The 26278-nt window shown below is 39.5% G+C and overlaps 1 protein-coding gene across 2 annotated transcripts in view; it reads left to right on the forward strand.

Annotated features, from left to right (window-relative positions):
* CDKAL1 (CDK5 regulatory subunit associated protein 1 like 1) overlaps positions 1 to 26278 on the forward strand; it is a 364386-nt gene that overhangs the window by 1276 nt on the left and 336832 nt on the right. For both annotated transcript variants that reach the window (XM_052697955.1, XM_052697956.1), the window contains exons 3-4: positions 1480 to 1648; positions 4633 to 4745. In XM_052697955.1, the coding sequence (XP_052553915.1) occupies positions 1482 to 1648; positions 4633 to 4745 (280 nt within the window). In that variant the 5' untranslated portion in view covers positions 1480 to 1481. The remainder of the gene's footprint in view (positions 1 to 1479; positions 1649 to 4632; positions 4746 to 26278) is intronic.

Raw genomic sequence — 26278 nt, forward strand, 5'->3', positions numbered from 1 at the left:
GCATGTGCTTAGGTGAGAAGACGGAATGAATTTGGCAACCACATGATCTCTGAAGCTAGGTTTTGTCTAAGCAGTAACTTCTATATTATTTGCTCCATTTCCATTCTGTCTGCTTGTTTAAACATCTGCTATGAAAAATGCTTGTAGGGTAAAACAGTGACTTATTTCCTTAGCTAGATATCTGTAGTTTAATGGCCATGCTCACTCAGTAATGATAACCCAAGAAAATTCTCTTTTTGAAGTTAAACATGGAGGATTAATGGTTCAGGTTGTATGAAGTTTTATCTAGAGGTATATTTTGCAAGGCTGGCAAAAGCACTCGTACTGGAAAAACGTACTGACCTTTTACATCTTACATTGTTGAATTATTTAACTGCAAAACCTGGGTGTATCTTATAGGACCGTAGGTTGAATTCTCAGATTCCAAAATCAGTTTCTAAAGAAATGAAAGCCTTGCCTGTCTCATTTCTCACTGTCTTTTAGAAAGCTTTTGTATTTTCTCCGTAAACTTTATGAAGTGCCTTTATGCAGTTTCATAAATGAACTGATTTCTTGAAACACGTACTAGATCAGGTTTGCAATGGTAGATCAAACTTAATTCTGATTAAGAATTAATTGTGGTGGGTAGTTTTTTTTTTTGTAGCCGACTTGAACAGATCACCTTTTTTCTTTTCCAAAAATGATCCAGATCTTGAGGTTTACTAGAAGATCCGTGTATTTGTATAGCTTATATACAGCCTTATATGCATCTGTGTGATACCTTTACCAACGAGAAGGTGCAAAAGTTCCAAAGAACTCACTTTCTTGTGGAAAACAGAATAAATGTTAGTGATGTTCTAGCATATTATACTGGTCAGATCACAATATTTTATACTAGCTGGGTGTTGTTGTTTAACATCCTGCACCTGAGGATAGAAGTTTTGATTTTTCCATGTTGCTGAATGATTGAATTTAAATGTAAGGCCTGTGGGGTTAGGATTTTTAGGAATGCTTCATTTGTTTTGATTTCCCATGCATTACCAAGATGTATTGAACTACTGTGCTCCTATTTTCGGCACCCACATAAAAGGCCCATGACAGTCTGTGATGCAGACATGCAAGACTGTGTCTGCAGTTCTTCTCATGTGGTGTGAGTAAAGTATCTCTCGCAGATAACAGGAACTCACTGCTCTGGTGATGCCTGGTTAAGAGCACCATATATGATGTCAGAGAAGCTGCAGGCTTTTTGAATTAGAAGATACAGATTTAAAAAAAAAACCCAAGCAAATAATTTCCCCCCAAAACAAAACAGGAACTTAGCTTTTGTAGCTTTCTCCCTGCCTGGAGGATCTTGGGAGAAAACAGCATCAGGAAATAACTTGGGATAGCTGATTGTCTTTGCGTGCTGAATATCCCTTGCATGTATGCTGTAGTTCAGATATGTGCTAGAACCTGGCTTTGTGTTCAAGTGCTTGCTAATGGCAGTCTCACGTTTCTCAGAGATGCCTGCTGCCTGTGACTCAGTGCTGGAAGATATTGAAGACATTGTGTCAGCACAAGATTTGAAGCCCCATGATTGGCGATATGTAAGAAAGAATGTTTTTCCCAAAGTGCGAAAGCGCAGTTGGAAGCAAGGAACTCAGACAGATGATGATCCTCCATGTGACAGGTAAGTTCTACCATTAGGTCTGTCTTGCTTGTTTCTTCACTTTCAAGTTATTAAAGTAAGGTGGAAGTTCCCATTATCTCAAAATATAAAATCTGAATCACTTACAAGAGTAAATAGCGTTTGTAAAATGCAGCGGTAATGAATAATAAACCCCTAGGCAAATATCTTCCTCTAGGTTTTTCAGTAGAGAGCACTCTTGGGTCAGAGCAATCCCAGGGTTGTGTATGGACTGGTCACTGAGATCAGCCCTGCTGAAAGGACTTGGAAGCCCTGGTGAATGAAATGCTGGATGTGAACTGGCAGAGTGCACTTGGAGGGCAGATGGGCAACTGCATCCTGAGCTGCATTGGAAGAGTGGTAGCCAGCAGGGAGAGGGAGGTGATCATGCCCCTCTGCTCTGCCTTTGCGAGGCCCCATCTGGGGTACTGGGTCCAGGGCTGAGACCTAAACACAAGAAAGATGTAGAGCTCTGGGAACAGGTCCAGAGGAGAGCCAGTGAGATGATCAGAGGGCTGGAGCACCTCTCCTATGGAGGAAGGCTGAGGGATTTGAGCTTGTTTAGCTTGGAGAAGAGAAGGCCCTAAGGAGACCTCATTGTAGCCTTCCAGTAAAGCAAGAGAGCTTTGGAGGAAGACTGACTTTTTACACAGTGTGATAGTGATAGGACAGGGGAGAATGGTTTTAAACTGAAACAAGGGACATTTAGGTTAGCTAAATTCCTTAAATTTCTTTAAATTTCTGGAAGAAATTCTTTATTTAGAAGGGGGTGGTGAGGCACTGGAATGGGTTGTTTAGGGAAGCTGTGGAGGCCCCAGTCCTGGAGGCATTCACAGCCAGGTTGGTTAAGGCCCTGGGTAGCCTGATTTGGTAGTAGGGAGTGACAGCCATGCCCATAGCAAGGGGGTAGAACTAGATTATTTTAAGGTTCCTTTCAAGCTATGCTTTACTATGATCCTTTATGATGGAAATATGATTAATGAAGTAATCAGACTGAAAAAAAAATTGGGTCCTGTTACTTACGTGTTACTGAAAAATTGTGTGCTCCATTTGAATTACTTAAGTTGTTCTGAAGAGTGCAGCTTTTCAGTCCTTGTATAGTCTTCTGACATCTAGAATGGGAAATCTGCACATCATTATGAGAATGATGACAAACTGAGGCTTAATGTCATAATGAGATGAAATTTATTAGCTACTGACTGTAATGAGGATATACAGAAATGTATTGGCAGTTGCTGAGAGAAGTTGGTTGTTTTAGTTGTTGCATTTATCATCCATGACCCCTGTTGTTGAAGGGGAAGGATGTTGTAAAACTGGATCTATTTGTGTTAAATAAAAACCAGATGAACAAAACCCAAACCACAGAATTCTTAAAGGTATTTTCTGTCCTGCCTTTTGGATTTTTTGTTTGATGATAGCATTCCTGTTTGCTTATGAAACTTGAGATAGTTGCAGACGATCTAACCATGTTTTCATATACATGAAATTACCTGTGATTCTACTTTTATTGTGTGAAAGTGCTATCCAGAGAGGTCAGAAACTTGCACGGTGCCTGAAGGAGCCTGCTTGAGAACTTACTTGTGTGAGAAGATTTACTTTTAGAGCACTTAAATGTTGAAGTCCCAGATGCAAAGCATGTTTCTTCTTTGTCCGATCCATTGAGAAAATTGCAAAATCTAAAGTAAACTTCAGATTTAAATCCAAATAGTGTCAGCACAAGAAACTTTCTTGCATGTTGTTCTTTTATTTAAAAACAACCCCCCAAAAAATAAAGTCTGTCCAAAAGCAAAAAAACCCACCCAAACCGACCCAAAACAAACTTATAGCAAAACCAAACCAAAATGTTTGTGGTGAGTGAAATGGCACCAGGAGCTGTTGCTCAGGTTTGCTCTGGAACTGCCTTAGAGTCCTGGCACGGGTCAGTGGTTGCTCTGTTCTGAAGAAGATGGACAACCTTAGAGACAACCAAGGATTTAGCCTTACTTTTACTTAGAGACAACCAAGGATTTAGCCTTAATGCGTCTAGAAGTTCCACCACTATTTGGAGACTGTTAGAGACTTGTTTGTGTCGGTTGTTTTCAAGTGCTTTTAGACTTTGGAGGTTGTTTGTTTGTCCTGAGATAGACTTAGATAGTCAGTCTTGCCTTTAAAGTCGAGGCTTTAGTCTGGGAAGAGAGGGGCAATCCGTGGAAGCAATGAAGGCAAATCTCAAACTCTGTTTTGTTGGAAACTTCAAATGTGTTCACAGGAAATGCTTGTCTTGCTCTAAAAAAAAGGTCTTGCATCTGTTCTGTGATTTACAGCTTATTCAAGCTCGTATTTAAAAAAACAAAAAGAAACCCAAACATTGAGAATTCTAACTGGCACTCTTGTGGTTTGGCCCTGGCCCACAGCTCAGTACCCACCCAGCTGCTTTCTCATCCTTTCCCAGCAGGCTGAGAGTGAGAAGTCAGAAGATCAAAAGCAAGAGAATGTATGGCCTGAGATGAAGCCTGGTTTAATAAGGGAAGGTGTGGAGTCTCCTACAGAAGACTGATGCCCAGACTGTGTCAGGGCAGTGCTTAATTTGGATAGACCAGATTCTCAGGGTTCTTATTTTTTTGTTGTTGTTGTTGATTATGGTGTCATATGATATGGAAAACCCCAGTTCTACTTGCAGTGAAATGCATGGTGGGAAGCAGAAGCCTTTGATGCTGGGCTAACACTGTTCAGCTGTAGCTAGAACTTGAATGTGCAATCAGAGTGTTGTAGTCGTACATCCAAAGCACAGCACTGTGTGGGTTGCTGTGAAGAAAGTGATCTCCATCCCAGATGCAATGCTCTATTACTTTAATAACAGCTGTGATGCCCTTCCCCTCCTGCATTTGTTACTGTTTGTGTTACTTATGTTATATATTTAGAGAAGTGCAGTTAGCTTAATGTGCTCAATAGTTCTGAAGTGGAAGCTTGTGTTTAACTTGCCTTTTTGATTCATTTCTATGTAACAGTGTGATTCCTGGTATTCAGAAGATCTGGATTCGTACGTGGGGATGTTCTCACAATAATTCAGATGGTGAATATATGGCGGGACAGCTAGCTGCATATGGATACAAAATTACAGGTAATAATAGCAGCAAAGTCACTTAGTCCAGGATTTTGGGGTAAGTGTTCAGAGATGGCAACTTGTTACATGTTTTCAGGTATGTAGTAATAGGCATATTTGCTGCTGGAGCAGAATTGAGATGTTCTGTGTGAATCATCCTTCATAGGGATGGTGGATGGGATGGAGGTGGGATGATACAGGACTGGATCCTGTAGGTTTAAAAGATGAAAATGCTTTTTCTTCTTTTCCTTGGGGTGCTCATTCAGAAATCCTTCTTTGTGGCAGCTATTTTGGTGTGACTGCAAAGGAGGTATCAGCTTGGCCTTGTGACTTTCTTCATTTTTAACTTCTCCTTACCTTACGTTTCCTGGTGTACAGTGCTCCAGGGGCTATTGCTGTTTTCTCAGGTTTTTTTTAAGGTTTTGTGCTATTGGATTTTTATTGGCAGCAACATAGGAAAAGTGTAAGAAGAAACTTATAAATAAATAAATATATATATATATATATATATGAGATAATTTCTCTTTTTAGAAAACCAAATTGCTTTTAGCTTTGGAATATAAATAAGTTCACTTTTATAATCTGAAATAGAGAACTGAAAACTTAATAGGAGCAGCACTAACTGACAGGAGTATTTTCAGAATAATTTCTGTAATTGAATGTGAGATTTGTTTTAATAATGAAAGAAAGTAACAGTCAGTGTCCTTAATTTGTGTGTATATAAATATATGAACGTATTTAAAAATGCTGAAGTGGCAGGCAAAAGTTCGGTGGTTTTTTTTGTGTGTGAAATTATATAACTTTTTAATTGGATTAATTTAAGTAGTTCTGGAAATTGCATTTTTGTTCAGAAGAGAGAAAGTATTGTTTACTGATTCTGGCAAAAGTGAATTTTTACAGATCCATCAGTTGAACATTCTCCTTCGTAGGCTTTTAGTGAGGGTAGAACTGAGTGCAAGTATTTCAAGTGTGGTAACTGTATTTAAGAGGGCATCTCCCTTTCTGCTCAACGTAGTGATGCTTCTGCTGAGAAGTGTATATGAGGGTGTCTGTTTTGTTCTTGGATTGCTGATGATGCCTCGGGGACACTGGGACTGATGCTATTTGATGTCTTTACCGGTCGTGGAAGACATGTAAGGTGCTTTCAACCAGCTAGTAGACTATGTCAAAATGAGAGAAATGTTTGATAGGTTGAAAACCAGTGCTTCTGTTCAGATTCTCCCTGGTAGACTGGAGAGAAAGGGTTAATAGGAACCTTATGATATTCAGTAAAGGCAAATGGAGAATCCTGGGGTTACTGTGACCAAGTGCCAAGTGTTAAAGGTGGGAGTAAGCTGAGCAGTTTGGCAGGTTGAGGCAGACAAGAAGCTGAATGCGAGTCAGCAATGTGCCCTTGCAGCAAAAGAGTCTGTGTCCTGCCCTGTTAGCAGAAAGTGACCCATCAGCTCCGTTTGGTATTGGTGAGAACATTTGGAGTGCTGTGCCCAGTGCTTCAGCTTAGGGCCAGTTTGGGCACCAGCACAAGGGCCCAAAAGCATGCAGTGGATGGTCTGGTTTTCTTGAGCCTTAATAAGTTAAGGCTAAGGGAAGGTGCTTGCAGACAGTGGTTTTTAGTGGAAGGATGGAGAGGAAGTGGGGTCAATCACTTGTCTGAGGGGTGCAGTGAAGCCAAAGGCTGTTGTCCTGCTCTTGACAAAATGGCAGCTAAGATTTTAGCATAGCTTACTGATCAGGCTCTGATCCTTCTGTAGAGAGGAAATAGCAGTATAGAAAGTTTCCTAACATTCTTCAAGTATCTCTTGTGGACATAAAGTTTACTGAACATTCTTCAAGTATCTCCCATTATGTTTTTGTACTGTCTTGTCAAAAGTAAGATAGAATGTCATGAAGGTGCTCGATCTCTTCTTGTCATTAAGAAGTCAGTAACAGCCAGTGTTACTTAATTGCAATAAACGTTTGCATATTTAGAATGAAGTTCAATGTAGCTTGTTTAAACAACGAAAAGAAAAAACTTTATAAAAAAAAACTCTTATTTTCCAAGGGCTGATTTCTAAATTGATGTTTCTCGTTGCTAGAATTTGTTAGTTTAGTGAAAAACTGTTATAAACTTGAGGAAAATATGAAAATATTTACCAATGTGAAAAAGATGATTTGTTGGTCAGCGTCTTGAAGAGCATTACTTAAATAAGAAGTGTTTTGGTCAGCCTATTTCCTACTAGTTCCTGAGTTTTTGAGTCAACAATTCAAGAGTTGAAGAAACGCTGGAATAATGTTCTGTTTTTAAGAACTAAGATGTTATCTTTACTTGCAGTTCTTGTTTCTTGGTGAGGAAAATGATCAAGCACGATTTCCAGCATCTTCTATGTAATTGCAAGGATGGAAATAATAGAAAGAGATATCAGACAGACTTCTGTAACAGTGCAATTTACTTTGTAAGTTGACCAGAATGTGTTCTAATTACAGAAGTGAGTTTCTGACTTGTGAAAAACTACTACTAATACTATTCCTGATCCCTGTTTGCTGTGTGAATTCTACCCTATTGAAAGTGTGGACCTGCTGCTGTTAGCCTAGGACTGTGCTGTGGTATTTGCTAATTCTGAAAATAATATACCTTGTGGCTTTACTTGTTCTGAAACCGGCTTTGGTTTCTTGGCACCGTGACTCGCTACAGGTTAGATATGCCTGCATAGCTGCCCATTAGTGGGCCCTGAAGAAAGAAACCCTGCAGTGGGAGAGCTGGGAGCTCTCCTGTGCTTGGAAACAGGTGGTTGTTAGGGAAGGGAGTTCAGTATGTGTACCATTTAACAGCACTTTCTGCCAGCTGCTGCTGGCTGAGCAGCTGAGAAACGTTAGGCTGCTAAAGTGGAAAGTCTTATTAATGCTTGTTGGCATTTGTAGGTTTCTCTTTCTGTGGGATGAATGATTTGTGGCCTAACATTCATGAATACGTTTCTGGTGGATCAAGCAGTTAGGCTGATCCATCATAATTGCTAAGAGGTGAGGAGGAAAAACTAGCAATGCATTAAAAGTACCAGAAGAATAAGCAGTAAGAAAGGAAGAAAAGTCTTTATTAATAAAAATTCAGCAGAACTGAACCAATAACTGCTCATCATCACTACCTGATTTTTAAGAAATAAGTGCTTGTGTGGAACATTTTTCCCTCCTGTAGTGTGAGACTTCAGAAGTAGCAAAAGAGTGAAAATTTGTTGTGAATTCAGTGAACTTGGCTTTCCTTTAGCATAGAGAAGTTAGGTTATCAGGATGTTTTGTTTCATTTCTGCAACTTGACATTAGTCTTTGTACAAGTGCCTTTTTTACTATCTTGGACAACTTACCTGTGAGTTTGTTTGAAGGAGTGATGCTCCTCTTCAGAACTGGTATTCAGAGGCGTTGCCTAATGTTCATTGTACTGCATAAGCCATACTTAGTAACACTTGGATTGTTCACTCCCAGGTTTTGGATGACAGCCTACAGATGCAGTGAAGCATGCTGTGTCATCCATTGTGTTCATCCAAGTGGGAAATAACAACTGAGGCTATTCAGGTGTTAAGTCTAATTCAGAACTTGATGCTTTATTTTATATTTTTAAATGTGGTTTTATAATTGCTGTTCTATTGCAGAGTAAAGTTCCAGTCATGTTAAACTTGAATTTATTTCATGGATATTTAGTAAATAGATAATCTCCACTTGAACAGGTTATTGTATTCTTTACGTTTGTTAACTTAAGCTTTCTGCAGCCTGTGTAGCTATTGATGAGGTATTTGACCAAGGCTTCTGGTATATGCATTCAGGTAAGAATAAACAGTTGGTCTTTCTCTTTCCACCTTGCTGATAACACTTCTCTGCCCCTTCACAAGAGTTTGTTAAACAAATTAGCAACTACTGGATGGTTGTATGAACCACACTTGTGGTTTAGATAGCTTCAAAAAAAACCAAAAACCCCAGCAAACTAGAACTAAGACAAGTGTTTATTAACTGCTAATGATGTGCATATTGTGCAGCCTTATCAATCAGAATTCCAGTTTAGTATTTGCTTTTAGATTGTACTTCTCAAGTACTTGTGTTTGCAGTCCCAATTTAGGAGAAAAGGCTTTTTGAGGAGGCTGAATGTGGAGAAATGCGCAGAATTCCCAAACAACCTTTCTGGAGATGAGAGGCACCAGTTTTCCCTTACAACTCTGTAGTGATTAAACTGTCATTCACTGTGAAGTAGCCTGGCAGTGCAGAGAAGTGAACTGAGATGTAAATCCTGTGTTTTTTCATACCCTTGCTGAAGTATTTGCCTTCGATTTCTAGTGTCACATATCCAGCTTAATTTTTGCATTAGTCAATAACCTTATACACCTGTTCAATTGCTCATGTGGCAGATGTCTTTTTCAGATTCAAACTGGCTGCTAATTGGATGCTGAGGACTTTTGATTGATTGACACACTTCAGGTATCATTGACTTGAGATAGCACTGTGTAGTTGCAACAATATGATCTCCTGTTTCCAGAGGTTCTAAGCTGCTGATGGTCACAAGTTTGCTTTGTCTTCTATTTCCTGGTGCTTGGGCCTGAATATCCTGCTCTGCCAGGCACAGGCAGTGTGTGAATGCCTGGGATGTGGATGTGGTGATTTTTGTTTTGTTTCATCTGGTTTTTCTCTGCTGCTGAAACAACTGTTAAAAAATATCGAGCACCATCGTCCAAAGAGAAACGAGATCTGAAGCTTCCATAGTGAGATGGCTAAGGACATGAGGAGAGATGATGAAATGCCACCTTGTAACTTCTACAATCGTGGCATGGGACGACCACCTTCATGCAATGCCATCTTTTCAAGATGCCTTGGCAGGAGTAGAGGTTTTGCCCATCGCAGTGGAAAGTGCTCTATGAAGCAGCAGGGCTGACAGTGGCTCTGCTGGAGTTGCTGAGGTGCCCTGTTGTATTTTGGGCTTAATGCAACATTATGCAGTGGTTCTCATCTGCAGCAGTTGTGTGCCCTGAGACCTTGTAAACTAATCTGTATTTGTGGTTTTGGCAGCTGTATATTACTGGTACTATGTTCCCTGTAAAGATTCCTAGCCTGTGTGTGGCTAAAGTTCTTAGTGATAACTTGTGACTTGCAGAACAATGCAAGGTATATGACCTCATTGTGATCTTTTTCCTACCTCAGCTTCCTCGGTATCAACTCCTCATTCCAGTTAGGCAAGTTTCTGTTTTTGGGATATATGGCCTTGAGGGTGTTGTTTCTGTTAGAGGATAGAACTTAAACTGGGAAATGTTTGCTCAATTAATGAGGGAAGAAGAAAACTACACTTTCCTCCTAATGGCTTCACTGCCATTATCAATTCCTCTATCACTTGATCACATCAAGAATGTATTATTTTCCTTATCTCAAGCTATTCATCTGTTCTACAGTCCATCTAAATTGATTATTTTTTTCTTTCATGACGCAGAGCTGGCAACTGAAAGATGAGAGCAGGACTAAGTAAATTCTGTGTGCAGGGTAATGGAAAAAAAAAATTGACCATGTGCTGTACTGGTTGTGCAATAGAATTTAGTTCTGGCAGTGCTGAACTTCTTGTAATACAGAAGGCTGAACTTGAAATGGATTGAACTATGGAAGTGTAGTGGAAATACTGAGTCATGGCCTGAAGCAGTGATTAAGCACCTGGTGGGAAGGCAAGGCCAACCTGGTGATGCTCAGGTGCAAACAATGCACATGAGTGAGTGGAAGAGGTGGAGCCAGGATCTGTTCCTTCCCAGACCTCATGTAAGGGTTGGCAGTGGAAGCAGGGGCATCCTGCTGGAGATCCCTGCCTGCTGGAGGCCTTCCAAAGGTAAGTGGTTTTACTTCCTTTGCAAGCTGCTGCATTTGGGCTTGTTCTCTTTTGCTGCAGACTAGGATTGTGCCCCTCTGCTATTATTGCAGTAGTTTCCATCACATTATAACATTATAGAATGTAAACTTTGAGTTCTAGTAACTTGCATCCTCATAACTAAAATGTATTTATGTGGTAGATGGTTAAGCAATCAGTAAGTGCATAAATAGTGATGAAGCAAGCTCAGTTTAGTCATGTAAGTGATGTAGGGCATTCTACTCAGCTGGTTTCACATGTCTCACATGTAACAAGTAATTATTAATAGAAAACTTAGGGAAGGTAGTAGAAGAGCAGACCAGATTTTTATAAATCAGGTTTTTGCCAGTGTACTCTGAGGTAGGAGCTTGGGAAAGGAAGGTTATCTTTTGATCATAGTCTTTGTGGAAGTTCTTGGAAGTACTTTCTCTTCGTCCCCTACCCTCCAATGGGGCTGTGTGCAGTTTATATTTCCCTAGTGACTCATCTTGGCCAACTAGAGATATGTTCATGTGAGCCTGGATGAGAGTACCCACAATTCCCAGATGTACAAAACAGGTCCAGTGACAGGGGAACTAATAAAAATGTGTGTTGATGTTTTCCTTCTCTGAAAGCCCTACTCTTGGAGTGTATCTGCTGCTTAGATAATACGTGCTATTCACGTGTACTACTTCCTTTCTTTTTATGGCACAGCACAGTATTTCCCCAGGCCTGATTGGCATGTCTGAGTTCAAACATCCCTTCCAATTTCTGTTTAGATTAATGCTTTCCTATTGCACAGTAGTTAAATCATGATAAGGTAATATATTAAGTAGATTGCAGACTGTGCCTGAGACTTAGGTGTGTTTAAAGACAGAAGCTCTAACCCTTTGGAGGTGATGCTTAGTGCTGTATCATTGGGGCCCAAGAGATGGCAGCATCGGATAAGCAGTGCAGATCTGGGGCACAGCTATTCCTGCCTGTGTTTTGATAGCACTTGGTGTCTTTTGTCAGTAAGCTGGGCAGGTAGCTTTTTAATTATTGTTGGTCTATATTACTGATTTAACTTAGGGTTACTGGGTTATTAGGCAAAGTGTAGTTGTATGCATTTAGTTAAATCTGCTCTATTTTAAATTATTTGCTGTCAGTGTTCTGATCTTTACGTCCATTTAGTTGATAACTTGGCAATTGCACTTCAGGTTTTTTTTTAAAGTGTCTATTTTAGCTGAGAATTGCCACTTTGTTAGGCTCTGTGTTGGATTCCCTTCTCAAGGAGTCTGTATTGTGGATTCAGGATTCATGTGTATATATATATATATATATATATATATATATATATATATATATATATAAAACAAAGGGTTACAATTGTTAAAGTCATGAAGAGCTCTTTCCTGGTGCTTGTTTGATTTAGAGAAGTTGATGTAGGTGGTATAAGGACTCCTATTTGAAACGTTAATTAAAAATTTTTCCTTATAATTATCAAATCCCTACTTATTTTCATCAAAGGGTTAATTTTTGTTTAATAGTTTATGTCAGCTGTCTTAAAGCTTTCCATTAAGACACTTGAAATTGTGGGGACAGCTGAACAAATGTTATCTGTTGAGATGCAGAACTACAGCATTAGCGAAGCTCTGAGTTTAGCTAATAGGGCAAAGGCAAACTGAGTTAATGTTGCAGATTAGTAATTAATTGTTACAGCTTGATAGTGATAACGTTTCAGGTAGGTAACTATTGTCATTAGTGCAGTGCTACATTTTCAATACTAGATTTTTAATTTATTCAAGTAAATTCTAAATGATGTCTAGGTCTGATTTAAATAAATAAAAGACTGTTTTTAAGGGAGAGTGTTGCTTGCTGTGGAGGCCTAGGTCAGATGTTAATGAGGCCTAGCTGAACGCATAGCGTGTGAATTTTGTTACAGTTAATTTGGGCATGTGCAAATATTGTATTTATTATGGGTGGGCATAAACTTCTCATGTTCTTCAACAGAACTTCTGGGTTGTAGTTTTTTCCACTGTTTAATTTTTATTTTTTTTTTTTACATAATCTCTTATTATGAGTGATGTTTAAAACAATGGACAACTGCAAGCTAGCCAAGAGCAACCTTTCCCTGGCAGAGTTTGGGAGCTTTTCCAGCTGTTTGCTGGAATGAATTTGCAGGGAGGATGCTCTGTGCTCATGGAATTGCCACAGTCTGATACAAAGTTGGAACAAGTTGGTGTGCTATTTGTATCCTCCTTCTGAAGATATGGAATTACTGTGGAATCTTCAGTCCTTCTGTTCTTTGCTGGAGGTGTTGCTCAGAGGACTATTTTGATATTAAGCAAGTTACATGTAGGCTGTTAATCTTTCACAGAAACTCAGTAATTACTTGACGTCTGCAGAAACAGAGGGGCTGTTAACCATAAGGGAAATAGTGTCTCTGCATCTCAATTCTACTGCATGGTAGAGCTGTACTTTGGAATGTTAGTGTCATAACTGATGTCTGCCGTTCTTAGAAAATTTCCTTCTCATCCTATCCTGTTTCAGTGGTATCTTTTTTTCTGCTCATTTCAAACAGTTGTGGAAAGTAGGATAGTTCCTGTGAGCAGATGAGTTAAGCTCCCCCTGGATACTAAGCTGGCATCCCCGATGCAGTCTTTAAAATAGCAATGCTTAGCTGTGATATGATGTGTCTGCAGATAAGCCTATCTGTCAATCTTGTAAGCATTGATATGTTGCCATTTGTAGTTAACTCTGAGTGTTGGGTTTGAGAAAGAGGTTTCATCTGTGAGGGCTGCTCTGAAAGTAATGCATCCTGTTTCTGTGTCAGAGGTGGGTATCGATGGCGTGGCAGCAAAGATGGAACCTTCCTGTCGATAGCCCATTACACTTGATTGCTGTTTGACAGATGGCAGCAGAGGGGTAGGCTGACAAAATTCCTGACAAGGAAGCGTGTATGAAGCAAAGATGTGTTGTTGAATTTCTTCATGCAGAAAAAAAGCATTGATGTTTACTGTTGCTTGCTGAACATTTGTGGAGACCAAAGAGTGGATGTGAGCGCAGTGAAATGGTGAGTAGTGCATTTCAACAGGGGTGGCAGTGGCTCACCTCTCCTGCTGCAATTCTTTACAAGCGTGGCTCTTGTTTGTTGCTGGCCAAAATGTGTAGCTGATGGTGATCAGGTATTGGTTTCCATGAAAATCAGCAGGAGGCACTAGTTTTGGAGTGACCTATGTATTTAAACAGAAGACATAAGCATTTATCTCGTGCGTCAAATCCCTAGCTTTGGAATTTACTTACAGCAAGAAGCTAAGCAGAACTTTGTCTTGGATGACTATAAATAGGCTTCAAGTTAATCGTGCCAAAACTGCATTGCTGTTGATTGGTACAAGACACTGGTGTATAGGGTAGTGAGTTTTTTGGCATATGATTTAATAGCAGACAGATCACTTGGCTGCTGATTTTATTAGGCATCTTGGACTCTTAGCTTTTGTTGGCCAGACTTTAAGGGTAGAAGTTTGCTTGTTTGTAATTGAGTCCCTAAGTGATAGTTGACTTGAAATTCTGTTGCTTGTTTATGGGCTGACATTTTTGCTTGCTGTTGTCATGCTTTGAAGGAATTGCTTAGGATTGCTGAATGTTAATCTGCAGAATCCAGCACTTGCTTGTGTTAAACTTCTTGCACTTGATGATGGCCCAGCTCTCTAATTTATATAGGTATCTCTGCAAGGTTTCTCCACACTCGGTGATGTCAGCAGCTCCTTCAAATTTCATATCATCAACAAAGTTTGAAAAACACCTTCTAGTCCTGTGTGCAGATTATTTTTGAAAACATTGAGGACTGGCTCTAAAGTGGAGACTTGTGGAAGGAACCCCACTTGTGACGGGCCACCAGCCAGCTGTGATCCCATTTACTGTGACCGTTTGGGTCTGATCCATCTGCCTCACCCATTGCATTATGTTTTTGTTCAGCTGTATGCTGGGTGTTTTGTCTAGAATGATACTGTGAGAAACAGCATCAAAAGCGTTACTGAAATCCAAAAAGATAATGTCAGCAGCCTTCCCGTGATCAACTAGGTGGAGAACGTTGTAATAAAAAGAAACTAAGTTAGTTAAACAGGATTCTCCCCTCGTGAACCCATGTTGACTGTTTCCACAAATCATTTTTGCTGTGAGGTGTTTTTTGTTTAACAAACTGAAGTGTTTTTCAAATGGTCTTTGGTTCTATCCATGACTTTTGAAATGCAGAGCAGTGAAGCAGCCTCATCTTCTGTAGATATGACAATGCACTCGACCTGTGTGGTTTTTATTGCTTTCAGTGTCTCCTTTGTTGAGGCTGAAGTATGTGCATGTGATGGTGACTGTAAGCTTCACTTGTGCTGTTCAGTGAATTGGGGAGAAATAGTCATCATTTAGAAGTACATCAGCTTAATATTTCTTGTTTTCAAGCAGACAGTCCAAGCAGCAGGTACAGTAAGTGGAGGTCATTGCTGGGGTTGAAAGTGTTGCAGAGGAAGCTGAGAAGAGGAACTAAGTAATGTTTTCCCTGACCACCGGGTAGGGAGTAGTTTGTAAGTTCATGTTCGTGACTGGCAGAGATTCCTTGTGCGCTGTTGAAATCTCTCACAGGTCACAGCATAAAAGGCACCTGCATGACTGATCTTTCCTTTCCAAGGCTGGACCGTTACTGCGTATTTGTTTTTAGCAGATTGTCAAAAATCTCCAGTAATAAATTCATAATCTGCTGCAAATGATCAACTGTTCTTTCTACTTGAATGCGTATACTTCATCTTTTAACAGAGTTCAAGCACACAACTGCTTTTGTTTTCTTCAGTGGGTATGGAGAACGTCTGATTCCTTTCCTCTTCATAGCAACCTTTCACGTACTTGAGTGCTGTTATCACTTCTCTCCATGGGCTTCTAGTGTCTAGGCTAAACAGACTGAATTCCTCAAAGCTTCTACCATAGCTCGCATCCACTAGATCTCTGATCTCTTGTTACACTTCGTTGGACGTTCTCTGGTTTATTTTCATCAATATTGAAGTGCATTAGTCTCTTCATCTGGTGTGTGCAGTTCTGGTGAAAGGATAAAAAGTTGTTTGACACGTTATTCAAAATACGGCTTCCAAACTTAAGTCCCATGACAGCTGGAACCTAGATCAAAGTCTATTAGCAAATAGCTTTTCCTAACTGTTACTTTAAAAACCAAATGGACGCAGTAATGGAAGAAAAAATATCTGTGGGAGATGGCTTTGATGAAGAGCTGCTCGAGATGAAACGTCTGACTTTCTGATAGCTTGTGTACTACCTTCAACAAGCATCTTGCAATATTTTTTAAATGAAGTATCAAATTGCTACTAATTTGTAGAGATTTTAGAGTATTTAAATCTCTAATAAGATTTGCTGTCATAGCTGATGTAGAGACAGTACTGTTTGTTCATAAAGGTGGTATTCTATTTTTTTCTAATTGAAGAATGTGACCTCTGAATTGAAAAGCAGAAGATTGTCACCGCACTTTTATTTTTTGCCTTTACTTTGCTGTATTTCACAAATACATTCACAATGGTTTTTAGCCATTGTAATCTAAACCCAGATTAGGTCATTGGTTTGCTGCAGAGGTGCACAAATCTTTGAAGGTACCTGTATGCATGCATCGAGAAAGGAAGAGGAGAGAGCGTGACTGTAGTGGGCAAGAGGTGGCAACAATTTTCATTTAGCACCGGAGTTTGCTTATGCTGAGAAGTACTTGAGATGTGATTGGAAAAAAAAGAGCTTTAGACTTGAAACCCTTTTTATTTTAGTGTTTTGTACACTGTTTGATTTCTGTAGGTGTTTTGTATGACTTCAGCTGGTAAGGACTTCATCTTGTTACGAGTTCTTTGGGTATAAATGATTACATTTCTTCCTCCATGTTGTAGCAGGTTTGGATTTATTGGTGTATGTAGCTTTTATAAGTGTAAGTAGTGGTGTAAGATGCTTTTATAGTGTTAGAGTTATGAGAAGCAGAGAAGCAAATCTTAAGTTCCTGCATTCAGTGAAGAAAAAAATTTAGATGAATATTAGATCAAAATTTTGATATCGGACTTGAGGCAGTAACTCTACAAGGCTCCATAATAATGAAAATTCTTTTCTCTTTTTTAATTTTGTAAACCTTCTCTGAAAAAATTGGAGAATTTTAGCATAAATAGGAAGCTATTTAAGAGAAGTCTTTTAAATACCTTCTCCCACCAGTGTTCAGCGAGCTGAGAACTGTAGGAGCCGGTGTAGATTTGGTCTGTTGAAATTTATCTTTGGTTTACTTACCAGCAATTCTGCTGGTTTCTTGGAATGTACTTAAAGGAGTAAGGCCTCTACAAACTATGCCATGTAATAAATGTAATATCATGGTAACTGCTGTGCTGTTAGTCACTGCTAGATGGCACTGTGTAGCTGTGCTGTCACCTGAATGATTACTGAAACCTGTATTTGAGAACTATTTAAGGTAACAGCTTAAAAATGACACTTTATTGAATTTTATTTTCAATTTAGTCACTTAATTGAACACACAAAAAGTGATCTCTTGGCTCAGGGACTTACTCTGCAGTGTTTGAAAGGATTCAGAAGTTCAGACGACCACACTGAGTGAGGTGAGGTTTTCCCGAGTTTCCTACGCAATTATTCATATGCAGAAGCACTGCATACATTAGACTTGAGTAAATACCCCACAAGATTATGAAGAAGAAAATAGATCTGTTGTCACTTTAACGTGGTCACAGAGACAATGAACTAGTAAGGAGTATAGATCTATCTTCAGATCAGAGGGGTTTGTATGATCTTTGCTAACAGGTGTTAGTGCTTATTTCCTGAATGCTTTGGCTAATAAAGCTTAAAATCACTCTTTCTTCTTTGAGGTCAACAAATCTGCTGTATGGTGCATTTAAAAGCGAGTTTATCGCGTGAAGCCTGGCTGTTCATTCACGGAGATGATATCCCAACCAAGCTGCTGGGTGTGGTGTTATGAGGCTCGCACTGTGATGCAGCTCGGATTTTCTGTGCCCAATCAGAATGGCATCAGGTTTTTTTTTTTTTTTCCCTGTGTCAGCAAGAGGTTTTCACTGTTCTGGAATTACGATGTACTAAGAGGTCCATTCCATTTATTGTAGTTAAAAACATATCAGATATTTTGGCAAGGCAGATTTGCATGGTACTCAGGTACGTATATAAGGGAAGGTTGCATTTCCTTAAGATTTAGCTGCTTCTAACAGTAAAGGTTACCTCAGATGTAGCTTGTCCTATGTACCATTAAAAACAAAACTGAAGAGTCTGTGTAGTGCAAAATCGTCATTTATGTTACCAGACTGCATGTCTTCTATGTGCATGTTTGAATTTTTTGGCATCGTGAAGCATATTTTACTTTTCTGGGGAAGAGGGGACATATATGCAGTTGCTGCATACTGTAGTTGCTTCCTGCTGTTATTAGTACCTCGATTTAATTCATTACAATGTATTTCTCATTTCCTGTTACCTCGCTTGATTCCCGTAGGAGTGCATTAGTGATTATTTGCATTTGTACATACGCAGTGTTTTAATTTGTCTCACATTCCTGGCATTGATTGAAATCACTTGGCAGATTTGTACGTGGAATTTCAGGTGATCTACCTAGCATACACTAAAGAGAAAAGGAAAGAGATTTGGTATATCACTTGATTGCTTTAAGTTATTAGCAGGTACTGGCATGAGGGCTTATTTTGTAGGCAGATCCTGAGGAAATATTGAGCAGTTACTTCTGCTTTTTGTTGCTGCAAAACTGCTTTAAACACTTCTCACTCATTTTTTCTGGTGTAATGTCTTTTGTTTTTGGTTGAAGAACCGTTCTGGCAATGGCTGTGTGTCAGAAGGCAACAAAATGTTTGTTAGCGTATAATTTCCAAAATGTTGAAATGACAGCTCAGCTCACTGAGTCTGGATGGCAAAAAATGATGTTCTGAGATTGAGAGATGGAGAAGCAAAATCTGTTGATAGACCTAAATAAAAGTTTCATATTTTTAAGAGTAAAAAATACGTAATTGTAGCTGCTGATCCTTCAGTGTGATACAGTGATTCTAAAGTAATTGTGCTTCACATTAAAATTTGAAATAATTAGATTAATATAGCTTTTCTTCTTATTTTGCAGGTTTACATAGCATTTGGTTTGAAGCAGTAATGCAAATACTAGAATGATTTAGTAAATCAGTTGTCTCAAGTTTAAATTGTGATTGGAGAAGGCATTTACAAATGTTTTTTCTTATCCTTACTGTTAATGGACAATCAAAGGAGGACAGTTAATAGGAGCTGGAAACATTTTTCTAAACTTCAGTCTAACAGTTTGTTTGGTTTTTTAAACTCTGCATCTGTGAACAAGGATTGGGTTTGTTTTTGTGAGATCCCAGATGTGAAGAAATGCCAGCAAATCAGCACCTTGCCCACTGTAAAATTGCTCTAACCTTTTATAGTGACTTTTTTACACTTCGTTAACACAGTCTAGATTTAAAACCAAAAAAACAACAGTTCCATTCCTGTTAACATCAATTTGACATTGTGAATCAAGAAGACGTTTTGATCTGTAGAGAGTGTGGGGCTACTTAATGTTTTGTCAAGGTTGAGTGTGTGACTGAAGAAACAGCGTGGCATTTGAAACCACGTGGCATTCAGTTCCTTTGGAGGCATTTTGGGATTTAGAACACGTGCCATCTGTGTTGCAGACCATATTCTCAAACTAGTGCCTAAAAGGAAAGATTTGAAGCATGATGAATTATATGGATGTAAGATGTGTGTTAGGTTGAATTACTTATGGATCTCTCTCTAAAAACACAGTATTGTAACCTTTACTGAGTCTGCTTGGTTTTGGACATCCCTTTCTCTAGTATTGTTTCACAGGTGTTTTTATAGTTATGTTTAGAAGACATTGTCTTTTAAAGTGAGGTTACAGAATAAAGAACAGAGAGTTTTCTTTGGCAAATACTTCAGTTGCTCCAAAAGTAATGCTTCCTATATTTCCATAGACACTACGGCAGATACAAAGAGCACAGTAGCACTGTTTGATAGAGCTAATTCTCAGCTACAAAACATGATTTTTCAACGTAGTCCCTGCCACTGGCTGGTTTGCATGGAAGAGCTGACTGAGACGTTATCACTTTGTGATGTGGCAGCTGTGCACTGTTGTCTGGAATGTAGCTTCTCGTTTGCTTCAGTGTCACCACTGCTGAAATGTACCACCCACTTCCTCCCTGTGCTTGCATCCTCTGTTTGGTCTCTGTAATTTTTTCACGTGAAGGAATTCAGTGATGCACCTTTGTTTCTTATAGACTTCATTGCCAAAAGCCATTTTGTCAGACTACCCCTCTGCTGCCCTCTACTGCATGGCAACATTGAACCCATATTGCCATACCGCTGACATTCATCTCTGACTTAATAACATAGGATACATTACATTCAGAGCAGCCCTGGTAAAAGTCTGTTAAAATAGGCTTTCTGTCCTTGCTTAGAGAGGCATTTTATCTGCTACTACAGACATTCAAAGGTGAATGTATTATCCAAACAGTTGTTTATAAACTTTTTGCTGTACGTTGTAGATTCCTGAGTTAAGTCTAATTAGCTGAGTGTGTTACTGAAGCACCTCCTGGAGGTAAGGAGGTCAATAGCGACAGCTTCTTTTCCTTTGATTATACAGGGGGTTTTGTTGTTAGCTCAGGCACCTGAAAGGTAGTTATGGTCATTGGCATGAGCACCATTCCTTCCATGCTACTTCTTAACACAGTACGACCTCCTCCACCCCTTTTTCTTTAATCTAATCTTCCCTCGGATTGCACAAATCTTTTGAATGTTTGGCTAGCCTCAGAATTCTGAAGGTTTTTTTTGTGAGTATAGGAAAGCATGTGAAGTGTGTTAATAATTTACAATGGAAAGCTGCATGGTGGGGATTAAAATATCATTTTAAGGTCAGCCGAACTTGTGAGTTTTTATTTTTCTTTATTTAGCTGAGATTGTTGGGAGGACACAGGACTTCATTTTGAGCTCATTGCTTCTGCTTTGGTCTTAGTTAAAAATGCTTTAGTTGATAAAATGGTCTTTTAAAAAGTTGTGCTGTAACAAGTGTAATTGCTATGCCAGTTGTGCCTTACAATAATTTTCAGTTTGTATCTGTAGATCAGCTCTAAAACAAATAAGCAGCTGTGCTGTTCTTTCGTGTTTCCTCTGCACTTTAGTTCTGGAGGGCTCTGTGCTTCTGGTAATAGATGGTAGCAGACTTATTGGACTCTTGCTACTGCTGAAATGCCGTGTTTGGGAAAAGGCTGATTGAGATAAGTTCTTTAATATCTGTGGACTGTCTTATCCTTTTCTTTAAAACAAAACACAGATTGGAAGACACGTGGGATGCTGCTGATCTTATATTCCGTGAGTGTCCAAGCATTTGGCTTGACTGGGCAGCACTGAATGTGGGGGAATTGTCTTGATCTGCATAATGTAGGTTGCTTTGTAAGTAATGCCTCCTATTTAAATCCATTGAAACTGCATCAGGTACGAAGAGCGCAGTAACACTGTTGATAATTGAGCAAATTCTGAGCTACAAAACACTACTTTTTCAACATAGTCATCACCATTAGCTTTGTATTTTTCCAGCAATGAGAGTCTGTATTCTATGCTCATAAAAATCTGTACCAGCAGAGGTGACCCACTGTTGCCACTGCTAAATCACACTGCCCACCACCTCACTGAGCTCGCATCCACTGATTTTCACAATCATTCAGCAAGCATCAGTAAATATCACTGAGTGGGTGAAATTTCCTCTGCATGGAGGAGTTTCAGTAATAAATCTTTGCTTCGTCCTCACTTGCGTGTCAGATAACATTTTGTCTTTCTGTCCTTCTGCTGCCCTCTGTCATGTAGCAATGAAATGTAGTGGAATATTGGTGGGAATGTACAACCTACTCCCATACCAGCAACATCTGCCTTTGATGTTATGGGCCAACATAATACTACAGGAGGCATTACTTCTGGAAGAGCTCTGGAGCTCTCATAGAAATATGTAGTATAATTAATGTATATAAGTAGCAAAACATTTCAATTTTTAATGTTTTTTTTTATTAAAATGTGAAGAAAGAGAGCAATGTAACCCCAAAGCTAGTGGGATGTTTGACCTTGTGGTGCAGGGCAGAGGCAGGGCAGGCTGCATTGCCAGGTGTGCTGGACGTGGCTGGAGCAGATAAATGCTACTGCTGTGCAATGGAGTTTTGAACACGTTTGATGAGCAGGTGCTTGGTTTACCACCAAAAATACACTTTTTTCCTATGAAAAGAGTATTTCTATTAGTTTTCCCTCAATGTAATGAATTTCAAGTATTTATAATCGTTCCATATTGTAAATATATTAGCAGTGTGTTTTCGGTGCTGTGTGAGAATGGGGAAGATGAGGCAGTGGGTGGTACATTGGGTGCATTGCCCCATTGTAGACAGACAGTCCTGTCTGTTGTTGAGTAAGAGGCATGATTTATTTAACGGAAGCATTTCTTTGCATTGACAGATACCAGGTTATTTCTGGGCTCCAGTCTAGCAGGTTACGACTACACATTAAAACAGCAACAACAAAAAAACAGCAGATTTCGAATGTAATGTAAGATGTTCCAGTGTAAAATGTTATGAGGGGGAAAAAATGTGAATTCCTGCTTACCCTAAAACCAAGTTGGTATTTTATTTGGTAATCTGGGCTGAGGCAGCCTGTACTGTGTTTATACTGTTCCCAGAAGTAGCACTTATGAAATGCACTCTGTTTCTGAAGTGACCAGACACAAATACCTGCTAGGGATTGCCCTTGAACTTTTTTGGTTACTTCAGTATCCGAGCATCAGGTTATTGTAACAGAGCATTGCGGTGCCTTTTGGAATACCTGTTCTGATGTAGTGAACTTCTTGGTGGCTACACTGAATGTTTGTTGACTGAATGAAGAAGTGTAAGTTTTTCAGGAAAGAATGTAATTGGTGGTCTGCATGAGGAGCAGTTCTGTTTTCTTCAGGTTTCAGTAAGAATGGTCAGACAATTTAAGTTTCATATAGAAACATCCCTGTGAGCTTTTCATAATACACGATCCATTTATATATAGATATTAGTTAGCAAGTGGTAATAGAAATACACCTGGATGGGATTAGAACATCTGCTGACCTGAAATGGGTGCATGTATTCAGTATTGACCCTGTACGTCTGGGTCCAGGTAGCAATCTTTCATTTTCACATGCTGATAGTAAAAATAAATCAATGATTATAAATGCATACTCTGAATGGTCTTCAAGCATTCAGATTTTAAACATCATCAGATGAATTTGAATAGGAGTGCATAGTGCTTTTTTCTTCCTTATTTACATACAGTATGTGCAGGTTAAGTCTTCAGCACTAGTGGAGAAGACAGTTAGGTTGACTTGTTTTCTTCCTGCTTGTGAGCAGTATTTACTGAAAGCCTTTAAAGCAGTTCAGTTACGGAGTTAAGATTCTGCATGGTTCGATGTGCACCGAGTTGTCCTTTACTGGAACAAATGGTTTCAATTCTGCGTTCTGTAGTTGATCATATACATGCAGTCATTCTTAGAAATTATTAACGTGCTGCAGGAAGGTGTAAGTCACTGTATGTCTTGGCAGTCACAAAGCTCTCCTCTCTTTACTCAGAAGAAATGTTTTTGAGCTCCGTGACCTTCCAGAGATTTGATTCTGACCACAATCTCCCTTCCCTTAGTTTAAGCTATGTATTTTTAAGGCTTCAGGCAGATGTAGCTTGCCTGAACAGTGCCTTTAATGGTTTGGGTTGGAAGGAACTTTGTGGAGATCATCTAGTTCCAACCCCTTGCTACAGGCAGACACCTCCCTCTACACCAGACTGCTGAAAGCCACATCCAGCCTGGCCCTGAATGCCTCCAGGGGAGGGAACATCCATAAAGCTGGCTGCGCAGTCTGGTCCAGTGTCTCACCACCCTCACAGTACAGAATTTCCTCCTAATATTTTCCTACCCTCTTCCAGTTTAAAACCTGTTCCCATTATCCTGGCTCTACAAGCCCTTAGAAAAATCTCTCCTCAGCTTTCCTGTAGGCCCCGTTCAGGTATTAAGACTTACACATATGTGTATAGTTACTATAATTATTGACAAGAAAGTTAAGTGATAATTTTTTCTTTAATGTACTGCTCTGTTAACTGCTTTTTACAATAACAGAACTAAATTGTAGAATCACAGGATAGTTTTAAGTTGGAGGGAGCTTTAAAGATCAGTTAGTTCCAACACCCTTGCTTGGGCATGGTTGCCAGCAATTAGATCAGGCTGCCTAGAGCCCCATCTGACCTGGCCTTGAGCATCTCTAGGGATGGGGCATCCATAGCTTCTCTGGGCAGCTTGTTTCCCTGCTTTGCCACTCTCTGAGCAAAGAATTTCCTTCTAACATCTAACCTAAATCTCCCTCTTATAGTTTGGAACTGTTTCCCTCTGACTATCACTATCAGACTGTCTAAAAAGTTGGGTTCCATCCTGCTTTTAAGCTCTATCTAAAAAATGAAAGGCCCATTGTCCGTGTCACCAATGAAGATACTGAACAGTGCTGATCCCAGTGATCAACCCAAGGGGCACCACTCATGGCAGGTCTCCACTGTGTACAAAAAGTTGACCACAGCTGTTTGAGTGCAACCACTCAGCCCATTCCTTATCCTCTGAATGATCCATCCATCCAATCCACGTCTCTCCAAGTTGGAGATGATGGTGTTGCACGGGACACTATCAAAACCTTTGCTGTGTGTTCACTGGTTAGAAGACTGAAAAATGTCATGATACGTGTTATTAGTCTCAGTATGAGAAGTAAAAGTCTTAGGCACAGATCTGCTGGCTGTACAACTGTGTTCAGCTCTAAAATGTTCAGATAATGAACGCTTTTTTAAAAAATAAAGAAGCCCTTTATTTTTGAGGGAAAAAACTTTTCTATTTCTATTCTAAATTAAAAAGGTTTAGATTAGTTTAACTGCATCTGCTTTGTTGTTTGAATTTGGGTCTGAAAAAAATGTTATCCCATTGCTGCTGTTTTCACTCAGTGTCTCAGTTGATTCACAGGAATGTCATCGCTTTGTAGTAACTGAGCAGTCAGTGTGGAATTTTGCTGTGAACAAGTGGTGACTCATTTTGTTTGTTTTGAACCAATAATTGATTACCAGTTAAACAGAACAGGTAACTTTCTAGCTTGCATTAGATTTATCACCTAATAATAGAGTATCTTGAATATGGAGGTTTATTGTTAGGTGGTCTGTTCTAGTCTTGTGTTGTGTTCCATTTGTAGTGGCTGTGGGGATACCTTGCAAATTTCCTCCTGGAAAGGTTCAGCCATAGGAATATTCAAGTACTTCTGTTGTTTTATATTGACTGGCAGCCTATTTTTCAACTGTCTGCAGGGCAAAAAGAAATTCCTCACCTCTTCTTTTCTCTCATCTTACCTGCTTCTAGAAAGAAACAAATACTGCTTTGTCTTAAGTAGAGTTTTACAGCAGGAGTTGCACGTGTGTCATTCTTAGATTCCATACAGCTCTTTCTGTGCAGTTTTTCTTTCCTGTTTCTTATAAGCATCAGATAATGATCATTGCAAATGTGTAATTGTTACTGTCTGCCTACAGAGTAAATTTTTCTGCACAGTAATAACTCCGAGTTCTTTTCAACCAGTGTTAGTGTGCCTGTTGCTATGGTGTGACAGCATGACCTACATTTAAGAAAGCCCTGTGGGTCTGTCTGGTTCATAACTGTCTACTTGCAGATGCTTCTTCATGGATGTTTAGCTGAGACGCTTTTGCCAACCTCTGGGGTTTCTTTTTTGCAAGATTTTGGTAGGGTGGTTTGCAAATGCATAGACTCTGCAGTACAGAGCCTGCTTAATGAACAGAATCTATCCAGAGCATAACTTTAAGCATCCTTCTGTCTCCTGTATAACAGCATTGGTGTTGTTTTTATTTATTTGTTTTTGTCACTGAGCTTCATGTTGCTCTGGGTTGTTAGATGAAAGCACAGGTAGATGTATTCTGACAAATGAAGTGCCTTCTATTCTGAAGTCTCTATTCTGAAGTCTACTTAGGAGTGTATTTTCACTGAACTGTTGGAAGTGGGTTTCTAATAAGATTCAGAGCTGTTTCCCAAAACAATTGGAGTGGGTTTTTTTTCCAGTAGCAAAGGAGACTACCTTGTATTTTCTTCTTCAGTACAGTTGCAGGCTCTTTACTGGTGTAACCAATACTGGTGTATTGGTGTAACTTTGAAAAGCAGTACTTATTTTTAAGTTAACTAATACTGCTTCTATGTGGAAGCTACTTCACCAGCCTGTATGGTTTGCTGTGCAATTAATATTAATGCTCACTTTGTCACTTAATAGTTAAAAGGTTAAGCAGTTCACATCAGGGGGTGGAAGGGACAAAAGCAGTTTGTGTCTTGTCAATTTTAAACTTCACATATCAGTAAATCATTGCAGCAGCCTTGGTTATCAGTTGTTTGCACAAAATAAAATGGTGTGGGGGAGCGGAGGAAAACTGTTAGAGTTCTGTCCGAGGGGACCATCTGCTGTAGTTCCCAGTGTTGTCAGTGAGATAAGGGATAAGCTGTGTAAACAGAGGTACCACAAAAAAAGGTCTGGTCCTGTTCAGAGAGGCATACGTATGGTTTGGGCTTGGGTTGATAACAGCCTTAGGAAGTCGAGGGACTTAGAGAACAAGTCTGTCAGGCGGAGGAGTG

Source organism: Tympanuchus pallidicinctus, unplaced genomic scaffold, assembly GCF_026119805.1.
Source record: "Tympanuchus pallidicinctus isolate F22 unplaced genomic scaffold, pur_lepc_1.0 scaffold31, whole genome shotgun sequence".
Classification (NCBI taxonomy): Eukaryota; Metazoa; Chordata; class Aves; order Galliformes; family Phasianidae; genus Tympanuchus; species Tympanuchus pallidicinctus.